The sequence below is a fragment of the Rhipicephalus sanguineus genome, chromosome 1, assembly GCF_013339695.2.
Source record: "Rhipicephalus sanguineus isolate Rsan-2018 chromosome 1, BIME_Rsan_1.4, whole genome shotgun sequence".
NCBI lineage: Eukaryota > Metazoa > Arthropoda > Arachnida > Ixodida > Ixodidae > Rhipicephalus > Rhipicephalus sanguineus.
Window position 1 is genome coordinate 27,335,144 of NC_051176.1, and position 21,195 is coordinate 27,356,338.

The window sequence follows — 21,195 nt, forward strand, 5'->3', positions numbered from 1 at the left end:
GTGGTCGCCATTAGCAGTGTTGCGTGCTTGTTCCACGTGCTTGTTCCGCTTCACCTCAATGTGTGCTCCATGTCTAACACTTGCTGTGTGCCAGGCTGCCACTCCGGTTACAAAAACATCGATGAAAAGGTCTCCTTATGCTGCTTACCAGCCGATGTGAAACTACGCGACATGTGAAAGCGATCCATCCTGCGACAACAGACTGCTGGATTCTTGTTTGAGGCAAAGTACATTCGCATGTGCAAAAAGCATTTTGATGCCGGCGACATTATTCGTGCGGACCTGTGTATTGTGACTGGTAGTGTTGTGTCTCTGCCATGTGACTGACCCAAACTGTAGAAGGCGCCTTCCCAATAATTTCTGAAGGCTTCCCTGTCTACTTGTCTAGTTTTTTATTGTTTATTTTTCCAGGACTTTTTTTACCCAATCACTCAATTAGTCAACTTTTCTGTCACAATCCATCAAATGCAGTCTTAATTGTAACCCTTTGTGCAAGGGATTGAGACTGCACTGTGTCCTTGATATTTGCTAGCAATTACTGCTTAATAATATCCTACGCCATTCCATCCTTTCGTGAAGCAGATACAGTCCTCCAGGAGGCAGTGTAGCCCAATTCAAAATGTTATCCACTTTTAGTTGGAGCTCTACGAAAATGTTTTGATACGGCAGAAAAATTGAAAAAATGTTACATTTAAAAGTGGGTTGTAGGTAGATCAAGCAAATGAATGTGAAAATGTAAAAAACACGCAATAAAAGTAATACTGTTAATCAGTATTCGCTGTATTGGCTACTGTTACAGTTACAGTTAATCATCAGCCGTGATAATCAGTATTGTAAGAATAGTTAGGAATAACCTAGTGGTGATGGAAGTGCCGAGCAGGTTTCTATTTGGGCTGGTGTTCCAGTAAATGACTTGCGGTGGTGTTTTCGAGTGACTCACTGGAACGTCAACCTTGAGCTGATTGTACATGCGACATTAGGGACTTTAAGCTTGTATGTATACTTTTTAGCGTTACCGTGTTACCGGAATACCAGACTGCATTTACCGCACTGTTACCGGAACACATCTTTTAGAAAAGTTTTAGCTCGCCATACGTAAACGATTACGTACGTACGTAAACGTATATCTTTACGTTTGTGCGAACCACTAAATGGTGATGATAACTGCACTTAAACTACATTTAATTTAGATAATACTGAATTACCGGTGCGGTCAAATCATAAGGGAGGTTTTTAGCGTGTGCAGTGTCCTGGTATATGCAAAGGGGTGTAGGAATACGGAGTTACCGAATGATGGTGTTGACCTATTGTGATGCTTCGTGCAACCACAGTCATGGACACGTTTCTTTCGCCTAGTGTTTTTGAGGGGACAAATGATTAAAAAGGCAGCTCATTCGTAATTATGGTTCTGCAATAACAATTTTGCGCTTGCCTGGTTCGTTTTGACCCCGCTAGATGGCGCCACCTATCCAGTCTGTCAGGAGCTTTAGGCCTCTCACGTTTACGGATTTGGTATTCTAGGTCGCTCTAGCTTCGGTCATACGTCTGAAACAAGGTGATCGCGAGTGGCGCTCGCACTTCAGATTATTTTGACACGGCGGCTGGAGTCTCCGCAAAGCGGATATTGCGAGTAGCCACGAACAAAGGTGGATTTGTGAGATAGGGTTATAAACATAAAGCCTATCTGGCAAGTAGTTTACGTTCCATAAAAGTCTCCATTTCGTAAAGGCCCACGCATGTGCAGATTCCTTCCAGTATCCGGTAACATGGTAACGTAAAGAAGTATACGTACAAGCTAAAAGCCCCTATTAAATGTGAATGGATGAAAATAATAATAATAATAACATTTGGGGTTTAACGTCCCAAAACCACGATATGATTATGAGGGACACCGTAGTGGAGGGCCCCGGAAATTTCAACCGCCACCTCCGGCAATTTTTCGAGGTCAATGGATCTCAATGAAATTCGCTGGGTACGTTCCTTTCTACGTTTCCATTATTTATGCTAAATTACAGGCTGGAGAGATACACAGATTCCTTACAAATGAATTTTAGAGATTTCCCTGACTCTCCCAACTGGCTTCCCACAATTATCGGCAACATTGTGAGTGACGTCATTCACGGCAAAGTGACAGAAGTGACGGAACCGAGGTGCCACTACATCGTCTGCTGTCCACAAGGCAACGATCGCGTATGTTGTTTGGCCAACGGGCCAACGCTTCGTTGGTACAGCATGCGAATTTTAGTTCGTTGTCGGCCTGCATGCGATGGGTGGCAAGTGGTGTCGCGTTGTGGTTGCACACGATTGCCCGTATAATTACCTGGACAGTCACTAAACCCTCAGAGCTAACGATTACCCTTCGTCTCGATGTTAGAGTGTTTTAGCTAGCAGTGCCAGTTTACCGCACGGAAACTGCAGTAATACCATACCGGCTGAAGAGTGCACAAGTGTGAACATTACGGTAATGTGCTAAGCGTGCACATTACTGTGAGGAAACACTTTCCATAACGTATACAGGGTGCACCGTGACCGGACCTAGCGCGTCGTGCGAAAGGTGGCTCGTACTTGGCTTATATTAAATTCCTTTGGCCCTGCCAACGCGATTTTAAATACCGCTATTGTGAAACTTATGCATTCTTCCTATAGCAATATTAAGAAGCTTTAGTTAGTCTGCGAACTTCTCAGCGATAGCATTTTACCCGATCACGGCCCCACAAACTTGAGCTACTTGGACAGGTGGCGCCATCTGAGGGTAGAATGCGCAACCAGGCAAGCAAATAACTACGCAGGTGTGTCCTACTTCATCGAAAAGGAATGGCGATTTTAGTTGGCCTCCATGTGCGTCCGAATCGCAGCTGTCATTTTCCGACAACTCGCAGGAGCTTGTGCACGTAGCACGGTCAATCACAGACATGGTACGGCTGTCGCAACGGGGTCACCTCAGCGTCTGCTCATTGCTGCTTTTGCAGCTTTCATACTCCACGCTGGCGGGACCGGCATGGCTTGCACGATTTCCGGTTTTTGCCAACTTCTACATCACGCGAAGACAGTACTGCTCGGTGAGGTTTTGGTTTTGGTGTTTCGCTTTTTTGCTTATTTATAATTACTGTAAAATTTGCCGAGTATTTCTGCTATCAGGCCCATGACAGGAGTGTCTCAGGAACATTAAAGCACCATTACTTTGACATGGTCAAAAAATCGCCGGAGTTGGCCTTTATATGTGCACCTAAATCTAAGTACATGGGCCTCAAACATTTTCGCCTCGATTGAAAATGCAATCGCCACGGCCAGGATTCGATCCCGCGACCTTCAGGTCAGCAGTCGAATGCCATAACCCCTAGACCATCGTGGCGGGGCCTGAATGGATGAAAAAAGAAAGACAGTTGCGCGGGTATGAACTGATCAGTGTTATAAAATTTGTATGCGCAAATGCAAGAACTTTCACTCGCAAACTGTACATACCGCCTATATCTAGAATGTGCTGTTCATGGCTGCTGCTGCAATTGGTGCCGTGATGGCCTTATGTTCGGACTTGCTTACTCTTTACGCGAAATTCTCCTTGGCTGCTTCATGATGCTCCAAAATAAACAGGCAATCAGTGGGAGTAAGAGTTGCGGGCCGCGAGTGCGCGATAGGGCCCACCATAACTTCCTGCGCAAGAAATGTTAATCTGTGGGTGGGCTAGGCTTATTGAGGATGTGCTGCATAATTTAAGCATGTCTTTAAAAATCTACGTGCAATCCAGAAACATAGGTATGGGTATGAGCACAAGTGAAATTGCATCACTTGATGGGTAGCCTAGGTCCAACCACTGTTAACAATTAATGGCTTGAGCTGGTAAAGGACTCGTGTGCTGCAGAGTTTATTCAACACTCACCACTGCAATGTTCAGTTAGCAAACACAAACAAAAAATGTGGGTGAACTGTTTTTCATGGCAAACACCCACACGAACGTGCACTGCCCTTCCAAGTGCGGAAGATCAGTGCCCTTCTACGCACGGTGGCGCCTCGGACGGCAGCTTTTGTCCCTATACGAAACTTCGGCGGGACTTTCATCGCCAGAAGAAAAGTATTAAAGGACCCTACTGTCAGCAACAAGGGCTTAACACGACCAATTTTGTTGGCTGTGTCACACCACTGTGGTTGAGAAACACATAATAATCATCCATGGAACATTATGGTAAGCATCCATGGACATAATGCATGTGGATAACTATTGTGTCAGCACCGCAATGTTCTTTATAACACTCGTTTCATTCACATGTGGTTTATTCCATGCACGCGCACTAACTACGGTAAAGAAATGCTGCGCTTTCTCTTGCCGTTTCACTTGAATGCCGTTTAATCTGCCATCTGACTGAAATTACACATACGTATTAATATTAGGTTTTTTTTTACTGCCTGACTATATTCAATGTGCTCTTACTTCGACTTATAGTTGTAATTTGTTTACGAATTCTCTTTGTTTCTCAAGCATTTTTTTCCTTTCACATTTGGCTGTACGTGTTTTGGTTGCAAGTGCAGTAAGCGTATGGGCACATGCCCAATCTGACTTTGGTGCTAATCTTGTATTTCTTGCATTGTTACACACTCTCAATGATTTCGTATATGAGGATAATTAAGATCATTTGTTCTTTTTTTAAGTTTGATATTTTGACTATTATTTTCAATCTTTATGCTTTATTAGACTTGTAGAAACTGTCACTAAGATTGTTTGCTCAGTTTGTACATTTTTATTGTAATAAACATGTTGCCTATGCCACCCATTTGTAAGGGGTCGTAGTCCCAGTCAAGCCCATTAGTGGCTTTTTGACCACGGCCCTCAGCGAAAAAAAAAAAAAATGGCCAGTGGCACAACATTTGGGTTCGCATATTTTTTGTTTTCAAATGGGGAGTGAGAATAGTAAATTTTACAGTTGAACTGAATACAAATCAAATAATACTCAGATAGATTTTTAATAGTAAGACAACCATTTTCACAACAGCCCTACAATTTTGCAACATTATATTTCAAATAAAATAAATATTCACAAACTTTAACAAAGCAATTTTATAGGGGTGGGCGAATAGCAAGTTTGAGGTTAGAGGCGAATAGTGATTTTGTCGAATAATTCCGAATCTAATAGTTTGAATAATAATATCACACATTAAGAAAAATTATTGTTTTTGTCATGACCCAACTAACTTGCACAATATTTTTAAGAATTAGAACTAGGCATGTGTGAATGTCAATTTTTTGGATCGAAGTGAAGTGGAAGCAAATTTGATTAGTAGCAAGACTTGTATAGCAGTAGGGTGCAAAGTATAACTAGTACAATACATTACGTTTTAAAGATCACAATGCTTAGAGCATATAAGCCCGTATAACACGCTTTTAAACTTCAAAAGTAGTTAATTATGGTGAAGGTAATACAGTAAAAGCTCGTTAATTCGACTCTCATTAATTCGGAAAATCGGTTAATTCGGACACGTCATCTGGTCCCTGTAAATATATGCATCACTCTGAGACTGGGAGCTCGTTATTTCGGACAGATTTGACCGCAAATCGGATAATTCGGCGACTTTCGGGCCGCTGGCGAGGCTCGAAAACGAAAAAAGAACCATTCGGAACAAAAGTGAAGCTCAAATGCAGCATCGCCATGGACATCAATTATCGGCTTGGCTTGACTTGAGACTGATTGAACGCCTTTTCTTCGCGCGTGATAGCGTGTGGGTTTGGCGCGGTGTTGATTTTTGTTGCTTTGCCGGCTTTGCTCCCGTTGGTGTGCTGCATCGTTGAACGCCGTTTTATCGAGGAACAATTCAGTACGGCTCCTTTAGCTTGATCGTTGCTGGTGCTTTTGTGCTGACTTCTCGTGTGAACACACTCTCCGCCGATGGCAACGCCGGCGAAGCGGCCCAAGTACGAGGCCAAGGACTTCACCAGCAAAGTAGAAATTTTGCGTGCCCTAAAAAATGGGCTCTCCCGGCAAGAAGAAGCTCCTGTGCCATGACGTCGGCAAACAATACGACGTGAGTCTCCTGAGCGCAGTTAGCATTCTTCGCGTATGTGTGGCAGAGCACGCCTGCGCACGCCATTGCCAACTGTTTCAGGAACAGTGGCTTTGTTGTACCCGACTCCAGCGATGCCGCAGTGGCCGAAGTGTCGCCGAACGACGGTGCCGATGACTGGCAGGATTTCGGAAGTGTTATGCCTGATGCAGTGACACTCGACGATTATATCGGCATTGATCGCGTTGCCACTGCCGGCTCTCTGACTGATGAGCAAATCGTCAAGGAAGTGATGCATGGCAACGAATCCGAGAACGAAGAGCCTGAAGAGGAGCAGCCACACTATGAGCCACACAGGCCCCCTCGTACTGTGAAGGAAGCCGCGGAGGCCCTCGTCGTCCTTAAAGAATTTTGTTTTGGCACTGCAGACAGCATGCTAGCTGCTGAGCACCTTGAAGGGCTCAGAAAAATTGTGTCCGCGCGAATTTCTGCTCGAAAACAGAGGCGCATCCGCGATTACCTTGTAAAGTAAAGGTATGTTGAAAAAACTCTTGCATTTATTGTGTTTATTTCGACCATTCGATAATTCGGACATTCGGTTAATTCGGACATTTTTTCCAGTCCCTAGAAATCCGAATTAACAAGCTTTTACTGTATGTACATTAAACCTTGAAATGTGGCTTTGTGGCAGTGCAGATTTCCCCTGGATAGGTGGTTTCACGGCATAGCACCCCACATTGCAGTGAAACCGTCTTTACAAGGGGGTTTACAGCGCCTGAGCTGACAGAAGCAACTGTACTCGCAAGATTAAAAGATGGAGCGAGAGATCGAAGAGGTGTTTTTTATCAGCAAATTTGGTGAAGCGTGTGTCACAAGGCCGTCAGTACTGTTGCATTATATCGTGTTAGATTTCCTCATTGCCAATCACTGAATCTCCTCTTTTCTTTATGTTTGGGATCACATGTTTGTTTTCATGGGTATACATGTGTGTGTGTTCTTCAATATATCTGAGTTGATTGTTAGCACTGTGCAGTGTGCTCCTGTTCTGTGTCCGTGTTTCTTGCGCTGCGTTACAGGGGGGGGGGGGGGGTCATATGAGCTCAAATATACATATATTTGAGCGCAACGTTCATTTCGCAATGTTCAATTCGAATACTTCGATATTTTCAATAATCTAATTTCGTGTCAAAACAAATTCAAAGCACCCGAATATTTGCCCATCTTTAGAGTTTTGATTGCTTTTAACCGGCAAAAAATGCCATAGTTACGTAAACTGTGGTAAGCTCGTATACAGCAGCAACTAAAGCGAGATCTTTTGTAAGTGCGACTGTAGCGACTACAGGATTCAGAGTGGTACTTTGTCACCACCTTTTAAATAATAGTGAGGCATAAACATTGAACACATCCAACCGAGCACCGCACACACAGATAATATGAACTGAAACAGATAAACCAGTTATCCCAGCATGGACCTTAGCACCAAAAGCAGGAAAGCATGACTGTTGAATACTGTATCTGCAAGAACAATTTACAGAAACACAACACTTGTGTCTGTTACTGATGTAAACATGTACAAAAATCGCACTTCCGAAGCTGAATGTAGCCGTATTCCCCATCTTCAGTTAATACAAAATGAAGACAAGAACTGACTGATGAAATGCAGCTGCAGCATAGTAAGAATTTTATATAATGAAGTTTAACACAGTAGCATAAACACATAAAAAAAATGACAGGATACAGCATGCAAGTGCCCATTTAACTTAAATATATACTGCCTACATAATACAGCAATGTATTACCGAGAGCCAGGCAAACATCCCATCAAGCTCACGACAGTGATAATAGATGGATGACACATTCGCTTCAGCAACACTGGAGTTTTAAGCAAAAGGTGCCTTCATTCAGTGGTCAGTATAGATTCGATAGGCCATGTAAGAGCTTGGGCTGCATTTATCTTGGCAATTAAATGATCAAAACAACCAAAATTACCCCTCGCTAAACCAACATTGTGTCCCTTTGGGGTATTCTAGTTGGTGCTGATTATTAAACAAATACTCGAAAAATATTCGGTATATTTCAAATATGCTCTATTCGATTTGAGTACGAAATCAAATACAATGCTATTCGATTCGAGTACCGAATCAAATAGAATGTTATTCGATTCGAGTACCGAATCAAATGGAACGCTACGAGACTCGTTATTCGATATTGTTGAATATTCGCATACCCCTAGTTTTTATAGCACAGAGTTATACAAAACTCACCTGGTCCAGGCAGGTAGCCCCGTGCATGCAGGGACTGGAGGCACACTCGTTAAAGTCTATCTCGCAGTGGTCACCCAGATAGCCACCAGGGCAGATGCACTTGTACTCGTTCACCCCGTCCACACAGGTCGCTCCATTGAGGCAGGGCTGTGAGAGGCACTCATTCACCTGCAGCACACAAGAAGCCGTGTTAGGAAACTGAAGACCAAGCTGCAACAGTTACCCTGCTTATCTCTCACAGAGGTTCACTTCCAAAACCATCACTTTCTCTCTAGCGGGCACATGCTGGCTGTAAAGTACACTCTACTTGCATGTGCACACTACTGAAAATTGTTCCTTCATGTCACAAGAAATAAACAGCAAATGAGATGTACAGTCCAGTCCACTTATAACAATGCCGTTTATAATAATATTTTCACGAGGTCGTGAGGTCGACGAAGGCGGCAGTCGGCGTGTCCAAGATGAAACTTTATTTGGCCGAACTTGTGGCCAGGCAACAGAAACGCAAACTACAGCAACACACACTGCACACGGATAGCGGCGAACAGGGCGTCGGTCGTCGATAATCTGCCCTGCGGTAAGGTGCGTCGGCATTTATACATGCAGCATCGAACATTCGAGCCTTATCGCTGGTGGCCACGTTAGTTCCAGAATGAACTCAACTGTTCGCGTTTGCGCGCTCAAGCCTATAAGAAGATTCTGAAATAATCTGGAAGGTCCCCAGCAATTCGGGTGCGGCTTGCACAAGGTGGCGGCTATGCGTGCAACGGACTATACATAAAAATGACAAAAAGAAGCGCGTGTGGCAATATATAGGATATAAGAATGAACAACGATGGCACCGTCCACTTTTGTATGCTTTCCATGGTAAAGTAAACCGCTTATTACAATGCTCCAGTGCTGCGATATCGGATACAGCAATTGAATCCGGCTATAGCGCGCGCTTAGACTGGCTCTCCTAGCGCGCGCTTAGATGCTCCTCGCACCCCGTCCACCACCTCAGAAAACGAGTCGACTGCGCTGCTTACGAGGAAGCGAGAGGAGGAGGAGCTTTCCTTCTGAACTCCCCTCCCGGAGCCACTGCTTTGGCCTCGTCCGCGCCCGGTCGCACCAACGTTGGCTCGCACCGCTCGCTCATCTGTTGTGCACACCGTGCTTTGACTACTGTACTGTCTTTCTCCACAACTGCCTCCGTTTTATGTTTCGCCGTGGATGGGGCGTCATTGCCGACATCCCAGCGTCCCGTCAAGAGGTGCCGGAGTTGTGGTCAGCGCATAACGAAGATGCGTTGGGTCTGGACGACTTTCTTCATGCACACGATGCTGTGGAAACGCCCGAGTGCCTCAGTGATGAGGGGATCGTTGCACGTATACGTGCGCGGACAGCGGTGAGAGCAATGACTCCGACAATACGGTTGAGCAGCCCACCCAGGTCTTTTTTTCTCAACCCACTTATAACAATTATCGGTTATAATGACAGGATTTCCTTGGCACTTGGATATCGATATAAGTGGACTGCACTGTATACTAGGAAGTAGCTCAGCCCAACTGAAGCTGCAAGTCATCCAAGTACAAGGCAACTCAGTACACATAGTTAACTGACCATTCTTTGCGGAATTCTACACAGAGTACATTTATTGAGGACTTCATAATTGAAAAGCAGCACTGATAAGTAAGTAACAGAAGAGTAAGGGATGTAGGAATATGATGACTGCACACTGACAACATGCAGTGAAGCTTGGCACAGCATAATGCATTTAACACTAACGCCCAGGCCTAGGAAGAGAGTGGAAAAAAAAAAAAAGAAACTATCCCTGTAAACATGAAAAGGGACACTGCACTTCACAGATCCTCAAGGTGCAAGAAAAGAAAGTCTAAATGACATGCTCAGAATGGCAATGTTGAGATGTGAGCATGTGGAGGAGCATAGAGAGACTGCCGGTGAGTGCGAGCCACAACTAGACAACTAGCTTTCTTTTTTTCCCTTTCCCTTCAAGGCCCCTAGCTGTTCTTCCTCACTCTCCGCAAAAACTGCAAGTAGAAACCAGTTCCAGGCAATGCTAGTGACACACTCCCCCAAGTCACTTTCATCCACGCAGTGTGGACAGATCATGGATGGCCACTACAGGATCAAAAGACCAACAATGCATCGAGATCTGCAAATCTCATACGAGCTTCTGTTTATCTTGGCTTAAGCCCCTTAATGAGTGGAATCAATGATACTTGATTGGCTATCACAAAAGAAGAACACGTGAACACAACCCTCGTAAAGAAAGGATGTGCACCTCAATGTGGCAGCGTGTTCCTGTGTATCCGGGTCGACAGTAGCACTCAAACTTTCCCGGCTTGTTGCGACAGAGGCCGTCATGTTCGCAGATGTGAGCTGCACACTCGTCCACGTCTTCTGCGCATCGCGAGCCCTGGTAGCCACGGGGGCACTCACAGTGGAAGCTGCCCAATTCATCCGTTTCTTGGCACACAGAGTCAGCAGACACGCATGGATTTGGATGACAGCCTCGAGCGAAGCTTCCGCATGTGCCTTGAGGGTCGGAACATCTGCACATATTAACAGGACATGTATACAGTCACATCCAACATGAGCTGCAAGCTCGACCAGAACAGCTCTGCGGTAAGATCTTTATTTGAAATTTCTTAAAATGAGGGAAATGTGACAAAGCAAGCATGTTTTTTTGTTAGTTTTACCTCAGTGGAATGCTTACATTTTTATACAACTTTCTTATACAACTTTTTTATACAAGTTTCAAGCAAACAAGTATAAACATAAGAATTAGATTATTTATTGTAAGACTTGGACAATTGAACCTAATGCAAGACCTCATCGTCCATGGTATTCAGAACTGTTTTACAATACTGCTCATTTGTGCAGCATAATGAATGCTTACCCCACAAGAACACTGAACTGCTGGAGCAGACAACTATGAGCGATATATTTTTATGGCTGTTTACCCCCCCACGTGAGCAAGAAGAGAGCAAGCTTATCCAGTTGGAGTCTGACATGGTTCATGCCCACCCAATTTTGATGTGCTCCACTAGAGACAAAGCCCTGCACGACAACGCTCAAAAGTGTCATGTCACACATGGGCTACGAAACATTCTTTTTGACTCGTGACTGTAGTAGTGGTCACCATTACGCTACTTCACTCATCACACTGCACTCACCTGCACTCATATCCACGCAGCTTGTCTAAGCACTGCATTCCATTGGGACACTTATGACCCGCACATTCGTCCACATCGTGTTCGCAGCGATTGCCCACCAGCCCCAGAGGGCAGGCACACACAAAGCCCAGGGGCTCCAGTTCACTGAGGCGGCAGGTGGCATTGTTTGCACATGGCCGTGAACTGCAGGGACCGGGAGCAGCCGACACGACTGCATCCCTTCCACATGTCTCTCCATCGTATTGGCAGTCGCACTGCCAACCCTGTTCATGGCACAGCGAGGTTCCATTGATACAGTCAGCCGTACAAACGTTCCTCCTCTCGCACAGCTCACCTGGACGCAGAGAGAGAAGAGCGATTACAGAAGGATAAGAAAGCAAGTTTAATACGACGGTCTACCCCTCGGAGTACTTTCAAGCTACAGCAAATCTTTTTGCTGTACATGTCAGCTGGTGAACATTGTGCGCAATGGCATCGATTTAACTTCTACCACATACACCGCACACCGCAAGTAAACACAGACATTAAAAATATGATCAAATACAGTACACTCCCGATGACTCAAACTCGTGGAGACCGCAGGAGCTTTTTTTTAAGTTATTAGAAGTTCTCATAAATATGACTCAGGGCAATGTACCAACTAGCATTGTTATGTTTGTTTCTCAGTGCCGCAGCAATATCATAGACAGCTCTGCATGACTGCCAGTAAGGTCTTCAGATGTCAGCAGTCATACTGGTGCACATTGTTATACAACACGTGCATGCGTGTCTAATTAAGGGACTAAACGCGCTGCATCTCGTGACAGTTGGTAGCCCTTTTCAATTCTTAGGACGCTTTGCCGCACGACACCAGTGTATGGCAATGAAAGTGAAGAAATGAAAACACCAGCTTACGGATGCGTACACAAGAAGAGAAGACGACAGACACTCGCTGGAACTATCAACAGCTTTAATGAAACCATCCCACATAACGTTCCCAGGAAAGCCAAGCGTGCATGCGTCGTACATAAAACACGTTCAATTCACAAAAAGAGAGAATGACATCAGTAACCACATTTTTCTAAATAATCAATCTCTTTCTTTGATAGTGATAGCCAGTGCTGGGCAGTATCGAAGATACATGTATCTTCGATACTATCTTAGATACTCTTTAGGTATCTTGTATCTGTATCGCGATACGTCTTGCAAAACGAGTATCTGTATCTGTATTTCCGATACATTCAGCAATGTATCGTGTATCTTAAGATACAAGATACTGCTATAGAAACAGCACCGTGCGAAACAATAAACGTTGGCTGAACTCCGCTTCTTAAGCTGATACTACTGCCCTTAAGGCCACCAGAAGAAAACAAAACAATTGCGACATTCTTTTATCTTTCCGCCAGAGTGCTCCAGCGAGGGCAGGTGATTAGGTATACGCGTCCCCATTGGTGGAGCAGAGTGACGTGATGGCTCTCGAGCCATTTGGACAAAACCAAGCGCGCGAACGTCTACGCACTGTCGACCTTTTGTTTTCTCGATGCTTTCTTTATTTTTAGTTGTGTTGATGTGATGACACTTGTTCATAGACCCTGCACTCTGCTACGTACTCCCAACGTGTGTGGCGTCTTTTGCGCAAATTCTGATGCCGCTATACTGTCACTATCGAAGTTTGTCTTGCGTGATCCTTCGTTGCAATGTCTCAAGAATGCAAAAATGGAGCTGCTTTGCGTCTCGCGCCTTTCACACATCAGCGATTTGAAAGGTCTTGTGGATGCAAACTTGACTTGCATAGTACGACGAGATTGACTTGCATACAAAGGCCCCGCCACGGTGGTCTAGCGGTTATGGCGCTCGACTGCTGACCCGCAGGTCGCGGGATCGAATCCCGGCCGCGGCGGCTGCATTTTCGATGGAGGCCAAGATGTTTGAGGCCCGTGTACTTAGATTTAGGTGCACGTTAAAGAACCCCAGGTGGTCGAATTTCCGGAGCCCTCCACTACGGCGTCTCTCATAATGATATCGTGGTTTTGGGACGTTAAACACCAGATATTATTATTACTTGCATGCAAAGGAGATTCTAACAACCGTCCTACTAACGGTGCTGACGTTAGATGTAATAGAACCAGCATTTACGTAACAGAAAATATTCTGAAGTACTGTGTTTTTGTTCTTCCTGCTAAATTATTCGAGAAGTTCTTTTAATGATAATTTGATTGTTAGCACAAGTGCTTTCTTTGCTGTCTTCCGTTTGCACCCCATACATTACCTTGTCCTCTGCATAATTTTTCGCCCGTCTGTTTATGTAATACGTCTTTTGTAACCTGCTGCTAAAATACGTTCTCTGCTTTATTCTTATTTTTTAACTGTCTGCGAACGTGGCTTTATTTCATATTTTCGCGGGCTTTCTCTAAAAGCCCGTAAATATTCATCACGCAGTATGTACGCCGCCAAAAAAAATTGGGTTGGTCGTTTTTAAATTCGCTCTACGATGGGTCGAAGCGCAGTTGGCCCTAAAGTGAATATTAAAAATGTCGCAATGTCGCATAATTGACCTTATTTAATTAACCAGTTAAGGAAGGAAGGAAGAAACAAGCGGAAAGACAAGGAGGTTAGCCAGTTCTTAGACCGGCTAGCTACCCTGTGCTGGGGGATGGGGTAAGGGAGATAAAAGATGATAGAAGAGAGATGTTACAAAAAAAAAGAGAGCAAGAAAAGGAACAAAAAGAGAGGGGCAAAAAAAAGGAAACGAAAATATGACACTGCTCAGAGTCTGTCTCTGACGATGGCCGAGTCCGTCGTCAGCACAGAAGGCTTTAAAAGCATTATCGCGCTTCTATTAACCTGTTAAGCTTAGTAAAAACATACCATAACGAGTGCCACATGACGGCTAACCAAATACCTTTGATTTCATTCAGCGGTGGTTATAATACCACTTGTTTTTTTTAAATATTGGGTTCTACTTACGTGAAACACCCTGTATACTTATTCGCTTTGATTGTTTAATACGGAACCACCTTGCTATTTGACTTAAATATATGCGTTTTCCTTGTTTAGGTCAACTTAAAGTATTCTTATTGTTACAAATACGCAGGTAAGCAGAGCTAGAAGTGGCAATAGTGTGAATAGCAGTGATAACCTTCGCCGTTTAGTGCCGCTAGAATACGTCCGAGACGTTTCCTGGCGGCTCAGGTTCTCTCGGAGAACAAATGGTAAAAGATGGCACGTTAGTGAATATGTTGCTAACGAACGCTTTACGCCAGCAGATAAGTAAAATATGAAAAATCACTGCAGTTTTGTGTCCTCAATTAATTGTGAGCGCCGACTATGTAGTTCATCGTCTTTACACGATGCGTCACAAACAATATCGCTACCAATGTTGTTGCTACTGTACACCTCTGGGTGGATGCGGTATTACGAAAATAATACGCTTGCAGACACGTTAGGACTGCACAGAGGTATTTGCGCCATCGTGCGGAGGCACTTGCAAGTAGATGATAACCAGCCAGCTGGTCACCAAGTAGAGCAGCGACACCACTAAACTACAGAATTGTCAAGCAAAAACAACTAACAGCGCAGCAGTTTAAGAGCTGTCATGTTAAGCATCCAAACAAATCCCAATAAGTCGTTTAGAAATGAAACTAATACGCCTTGAGCAAGAAAGTTTGTATCTTGTGATACAAACAGGTATTTTGTTAAAATTAAACAAAGCTGGTCGCAGTTAAGAAATTTGCAAGCACATTTCTACGTAGGTCTTTGCTGCTTCATCATATAGATCTATAACAGCAAATTTGCAAATGTATCGAAGTATCTTAAGATACAATTGGGAAGTATCGTATCGGATACAATTATTCCGCGAGTATCTTGTATCTGTATCTCAAATACTTCTTGCCCGAGTATCTTGTATCGTATCGCGATACAATTTCAAAGTATCTTTGCCGAGCCCTGGTGATAGCGAAGGTACACTAATGCATTTTTTCTAGGCTTGTGCGAATATTCGAGCACTTCGAATATTCGAACGAATATTACAGTATTCGAATTCGCTTCCAAACGAATTTAAATTCTAGGAAATTTCGAAGTATTCGAAATGAACCTCCCCGAATAAACATATATAATATAAACCACATGTAACCCCCTGTAAAGGTGGTTTCACTGCAGTGGAGATGTGTTATACCGTGAATACACCTTTCCAGGAGAAATCCGCATTGCCGCGATGCCCCACTTCAAGGTTAAATGAACATACAGTAAATGCTCGTTAATTCAAAGTCACTGGGACTGTGAAAAGTCTGATTAAGCGGGTTTTCGAATTAACCAAACATACAAAAAGGGGGATGCAAGGAACTTTGAATTACTGGAAGTAATCAGAGGTGGTCGTTTGCTGTGCCTGCTAGCTTGCGGCTACAAGGGTTATGTCTTCCAGCAATACCTGGCCCCAGTTTTGCCGCTAAACCGGGAAAAAGGTGGGCCTCGCTGCTGCCAGCGCAAGAAAAAAAAGAAAGATGAAAAAAAAAACGGTCTCGTGGTCAACTGAAATGCGCGCCTGCGGAAAAGACGTGCTTCGCTGCAACACAGTGGTGACACGCGGGCAGCACGTCACCTGCTCCTCGCACCGTCAGCGCGTCATGATGCGACCATTCGCCCATTCTTTCTGGTAAAATAAAGAATTTAATGATGGCCAGTGTGACGGAATTCGCGATGTGTTCTGGGTGGAAAAGATGATCATTGAAGTTTTCGAACTGAGTTTTCGAAGTAGGCGTTGCAGGCAAGTACTCCGCCAGCAGTGCAAGTGCGTAAATTGCCGGAACCGCCATTTGGTGGTTCGCATACATCGCGAATTCCGTCAGACCGCCTTTTATTAATTTCTCCATTTTCCCAGAAAGAATGGGTAAATCAGGTCGCGTTGACGTTGAGAGAAACATGCGTCATGCTGCCCGCGTGTCACCGCTGTACTGCAGTGAAGCACGCCTTTTCCGCAGGCGCACATTTCAGCTGACCACGAAACCGCCTTTTGTGTTTTTTTTGTTTTTTTTTTTTTGCGCTGGCAGCAGCGAGGCTGGGATGCTTCACTTGTCACTCATTAATATCGCTACACTGCATTGCCTTGTGGCTCCTAAGGGCCATAGTTTCTGCAGATTTGCGGCTAAATCGGGATCGGAGAATTGGCACATGGCACCCTAAGTTTTCGAATGAACCGGGCTGGTACTGACCGGCGCTTCAAATTATCCACTCAAAATTACATTGCAAAATACGGGGCCAAAGAAATCCTTCTAATTATGCGGAATTTCGAAATAACCGAGTTAGAATTAATGAGGTTTTACTGCATAACCCTCACATCGATTCATCACTTTTTTAAGTTTAAAAGCTTGTTATACCGACAAGTATAGTAAATTTTAAAACGTAACATATTTTACAGGTTATCACTTGCATTCTACCGAAAGTCAAATCCTGCTATTACTCAAAGTTGCTTCCACTTCCCTTTGAAGAATGACAAAAAAAATGAATGACCAAAAACAATGACATATGCATATGCCTTGTTTCAACTTTAAAAATATTGCGCTGGTTAGTTGGGTCATGACAAATACGCTCATTTTTCTTTATAATATGTGATATAAACTATTCGAATTCACTTCGAAATTCGCTTCGACCAAATCACTATTCGCTTCGAATTCGCTTCGGACCTAAAATTTACTATTCGCACAAGCCTAATTTTTTTGAACCATGTTTCCAGATTTGATATGCTTCAATCACTTCACGTTCGTATTGCGTGGTTCCCTTACCAATGATTGACATGCCTTTCAGATCAGGAGAACAGCTGCATACCCGGCAATGAGCAGGCAGATTTGCTCCTCCTCCTGACCTGATTGACGCTTCATGTTCTTTTAAGTGGACAATAATGCATCGTCCCGTTTGTTCAATATACACACAACCACACGACAGTGGTATACGATAAATAACATTTGCGATGCACGAAGTAAAACAAGATTTATGACTGGTACGGATAGCACTCCTGGGTTTCTGCCCATCAATCCTGCCACAGAGACTTGATAGCTTACACAGTGCCAAAAACACAACACGAACACCATGCCGTGTGGCAACCTTTTTGACGTTATGTGAGACCTTGTGAATATATGGCATGACTTCTACTCTCTTGCGGTCGTCACGAGCAGTTTTGGTTCAGTAAAGCTTGCTGCTGGGCGAGTTGGTTCACACTTACAAGGAAAAAATGGATGCGCGCAAACTATAGACAAGGACGCAGAAGACATGGACGAGCGCAAACTTTCAACTAACTTTATTTTTCATCGTCGCAGTCAATATATATGCTCATTCAATCATGTGGTAAACACACTGTCACACGCAGTTTTGTTAGCACTGCTAACTCGTTCTGTTTTAGTTGCCTGTTTCAGCTTTTTTAGTTTTGTCTCAGGTACTGCCCCGAGAACAGTTTTAGGGAAGCCAGCCACCTTCAGACGTTTTATCTGTTCTTGATAGCTTTGTTCCATCCAGTGATGGCAGCTTCTGGTCAGGGCGCACTTCACGGTTTTAGAGCGTGATGAGTCAATTGGTAGAAGCTTTCTTTGGGTACGAGGCGTGTACATCAAACACACGTGACCATTATTAGAAAAGGTTAAGTCTTAAATCTAAAAACCTTATCACATTGTCTGAAGCTAGTTCCTTAGTAAATGTAAGAGCCTTGCTGCACGCTTTGAACTTGCTAAAAATATCACCTGACACCGATTCTAGGTCCAAAGGGTGCTTCAGGTTTAACAATAACAAAAAATCATCAACATACCTGGAGATTTTTACTACCCTATCGTCATTTAAAGAGCTGCTCACAGCACTGTCAAATTTAGAAAGGTAAATGTGGCATAAAACAGGCGCTACGCTGTATCCTATGCAAATACCATTTTTTTGCACAAACAGCTCATCCTCAAACACAACCACCGCCTACGATAAGTAAATGGTGAGCAGTTCCAGAAACGAATCTGCAGGAACACCACAGGCATTCTGAAAAGAGACTGTCTCGTTTTCGTCAATAAGCTCCCGTACGGTGACAAACAGTTCAGCCTGTGGCACAGTATAAAACAGTTCCCCTATGTCTAAAGAGAATGCCGTATTTGCAATGGGCTGTTTATCGCGTGGAAAGTTCACAACAAAATCTGAAGAATTTGCGGCAAAAGGATCAATTACAACAAGCGTATTTAGCCAGCGTTGAAGGTACTGACCCCACAAGTTGATGCCAGATTCCCTTCTCCGTCACTACGGTTCTAAAAGGGCATTCGACCTTATGGGCCTTGGCTGCAAAGAAAACGGACAACTTATCCATCTTTGTCTTTCATACCTCCTTGGCTAGCTTGTCCAGATTTGCCTCACTGAGGAATTTAATGGCCTTCGTCTTAAGTTTAGCGGGTTTTAGGGTTACAGCTTTGAAATTCTTCGTAACCGCGTGCATGGCTATTTCTGAGAAGAGTTCGCACGTGAGGACAATAAACCCGCCTTATTTATCAGCTTGCAGTAAGCTCAGATTATGCTCACGAAAATAGCTGACAACAGAGTGTATTGCACGTTCGTCGTTTCTACATGGTCTCTCACCGAAATGCAGAAGGCGGACCACACCCTCAGAAATGCAGTGTTCCTTTTCTTCTGAGAGTGCCTTGTTGGCAATCTGATGGACCGTTGAAAGAAGCCGTGAAGGGGGCACGGATGGTTCCAGGCTGAACTTCGGTCCCTTTTCTAGAAGCGTACCTAGTACCCAGAAAAAGCTTCTACGATTTGACTCGTCACGCTATAAAATCGTGAAGCGCGCCATAGCCACCTTATGCATCAACAGTGCCCGGAACAGAAGCTGCCATCCCTTGATGGAGCAAAGTTTTCAAGAACAGATAAAACATCTGGAGGCGGCTGGCTTCCCTAAAACAGTTCTCAAGGTAGTAACAGACAAAACTAAAAAAGCTGAAACAGGCAACTAAAGCAGAACGAGTTAGCAGTGCTAACAAAACTGCTCATGACGACTGTAAGAGAGTAGAAGTGATGCCGTATATTCACAAGGTCTCACATAACGTGAGAAAGGTTGCCACACAGCATGGTGTTCGTGTTGTGTTTTTGGCACCGTGTAAGCTATCAAGTCTCTGTGGCAGGATTGATGGGCAGAAACCCAGGAGTGCTATCTGTACCAGTCATAAATCTTGTTTTACTTCGTGCATCGCAAATGTTATTTATCGTATACCACTGTCGTGTGGTTGCGTGTATATTGGACAAACGGGACGATGCATTATTGTCTGCTTAAAAGAACATGAAGCGTCTATCAGGTCAGGAGGAGGAGCAAATCTGCCTGCTCATTGCCGGGTGTGCGGCTGTTCTCCTGATCTGAAAGGCATGTCAATCATTGGTAAGGGAACCACGCAATACAAACGTGAAGTGATTGAAGCGTATCAAATATGGAAACATTGTTAAAAAAAATGCATTAGTATACCTTCGCTATCACTATCAAAGAAAGAGATTCATTATTTTAAAAAATGTGGTTACTGATGTCATTCTCTCTTTTTGTGAATCACACGCGTTTTATGTACGACGCATGCGTACTTGGCTTTCCTGGGAACGTTATGTGTGATGGTGTCATTAAACCTGTTGCTAGTTCCAGCGAGTGTCTGTCGTCTTCTCTTCTCGTGTATGCGTCCGAAAGCTGTTTTTTTTTTCGTTTCTTCAAGCATGCATCAACAGGCCCAGCAACAGATTCTCCAGTGAAAGTGACTTTAAAAAGTGTCTGGCATGCGATAGACCTGAACAGAAGCTGCCATCACTGGATGGAGCAAAGCTATCAAGACAAAAAAAAGCAAAGTGGTCTGGCAATAGATGACCACTTCACTTTTTTTTTGTCTTCCTCGGTCAGCATGCGATTGTTGGTGCGCATGGTTTGGTTAGTTTGGTCATTTTGTTTGGTCAGGCAATCGGCTTCGTTTGCGACTGTTAGTGACAATAAAACGCAAATGTTCAGCAAGAAGCAACAAAGGCAGCAGATATTTTTATGCATGGACAAGTAAAAAGTTTGAATTAACCGAATGTGTGCAATGAGGCAGTATGAATGAAGATTGAAAACATAGCGGGCCAACCAAAAATTTAAGATTTTTTAAAATTAACTAAAAGTTTGAATTATCAAGAGTCTGCTGCACACTTTCGTAGGGCAAATTCTTGGCAAGTAAAATGCACGACCTTGAACAAGATGAAATTTCTTTAAAATGATGTTTCAGCAGCCCCTTGGGAGGATCATTGCTTGCAATGAAAGCGATGGCAAAAAACACACAGTTAAGAATGATTTGTCCCATGCAGCAGGTGTCGTGCACCCTTGACAGGAGAATTTCCCCCACATCTAAAACAACACTCAGAATACTGGTACGTTCAATGGTTGCCTGCTAACTACGATTTTCAAGCATTAAGTTACTGCTTGCCGAAGACAATAAATAATCTCAAAGTTTCTTACGAAAATTTCTTACATTTCTATTTTGAGTATGCTTTGTGAAATATGTTCTAGTAATAATTCTGTTTTTTGTAAAACAGATTTTCGTAAAACAGCATGTGTATCGTTCAATGACATTGTCGTTGAAATGTATTTCCCTTCTGCTGTCTTGCTGCCATAGTGAACCTGGAGATGTGAGGATAGTGAAGCTCTTTCTAATGCAGCTTTTTTTTCCCGTCCGAACCACTTAGTGCAAAAATGCGCATATATGGTAAATAAAGTGAAACTCAAACTCTTGTTAAGCGTGTGCACAGCAAACTGAATAATCAAA

At 43.7% G+C, this 21,195-nt stretch overlaps 1 protein-coding gene across 1 annotated transcript in view; it reads right to left on the reverse strand.

The window, feature by feature from the left end:
* Window positions 1-21,195, reverse strand: part of LOC119406482 (protein crumbs-like) — a 286,551-nt gene that overhangs the window by 73,193 nt on the left and 192,163 nt on the right. The window contains exons 11-13 of the mRNA XM_037673508.2: window positions 11,435-11,768; window positions 10,540-10,810; window positions 8,256-8,423 (exon numbers count right to left, since the gene is read on the reverse strand). Of these exons, the coding sequence (XP_037529436.1) occupies window positions 8,256-8,423; window positions 10,540-10,810; window positions 11,435-11,768 (773 nt within the window). The remainder of the gene's footprint in view (window positions 1-8,255; window positions 8,424-10,539; window positions 10,811-11,434; window positions 11,769-21,195) is intronic.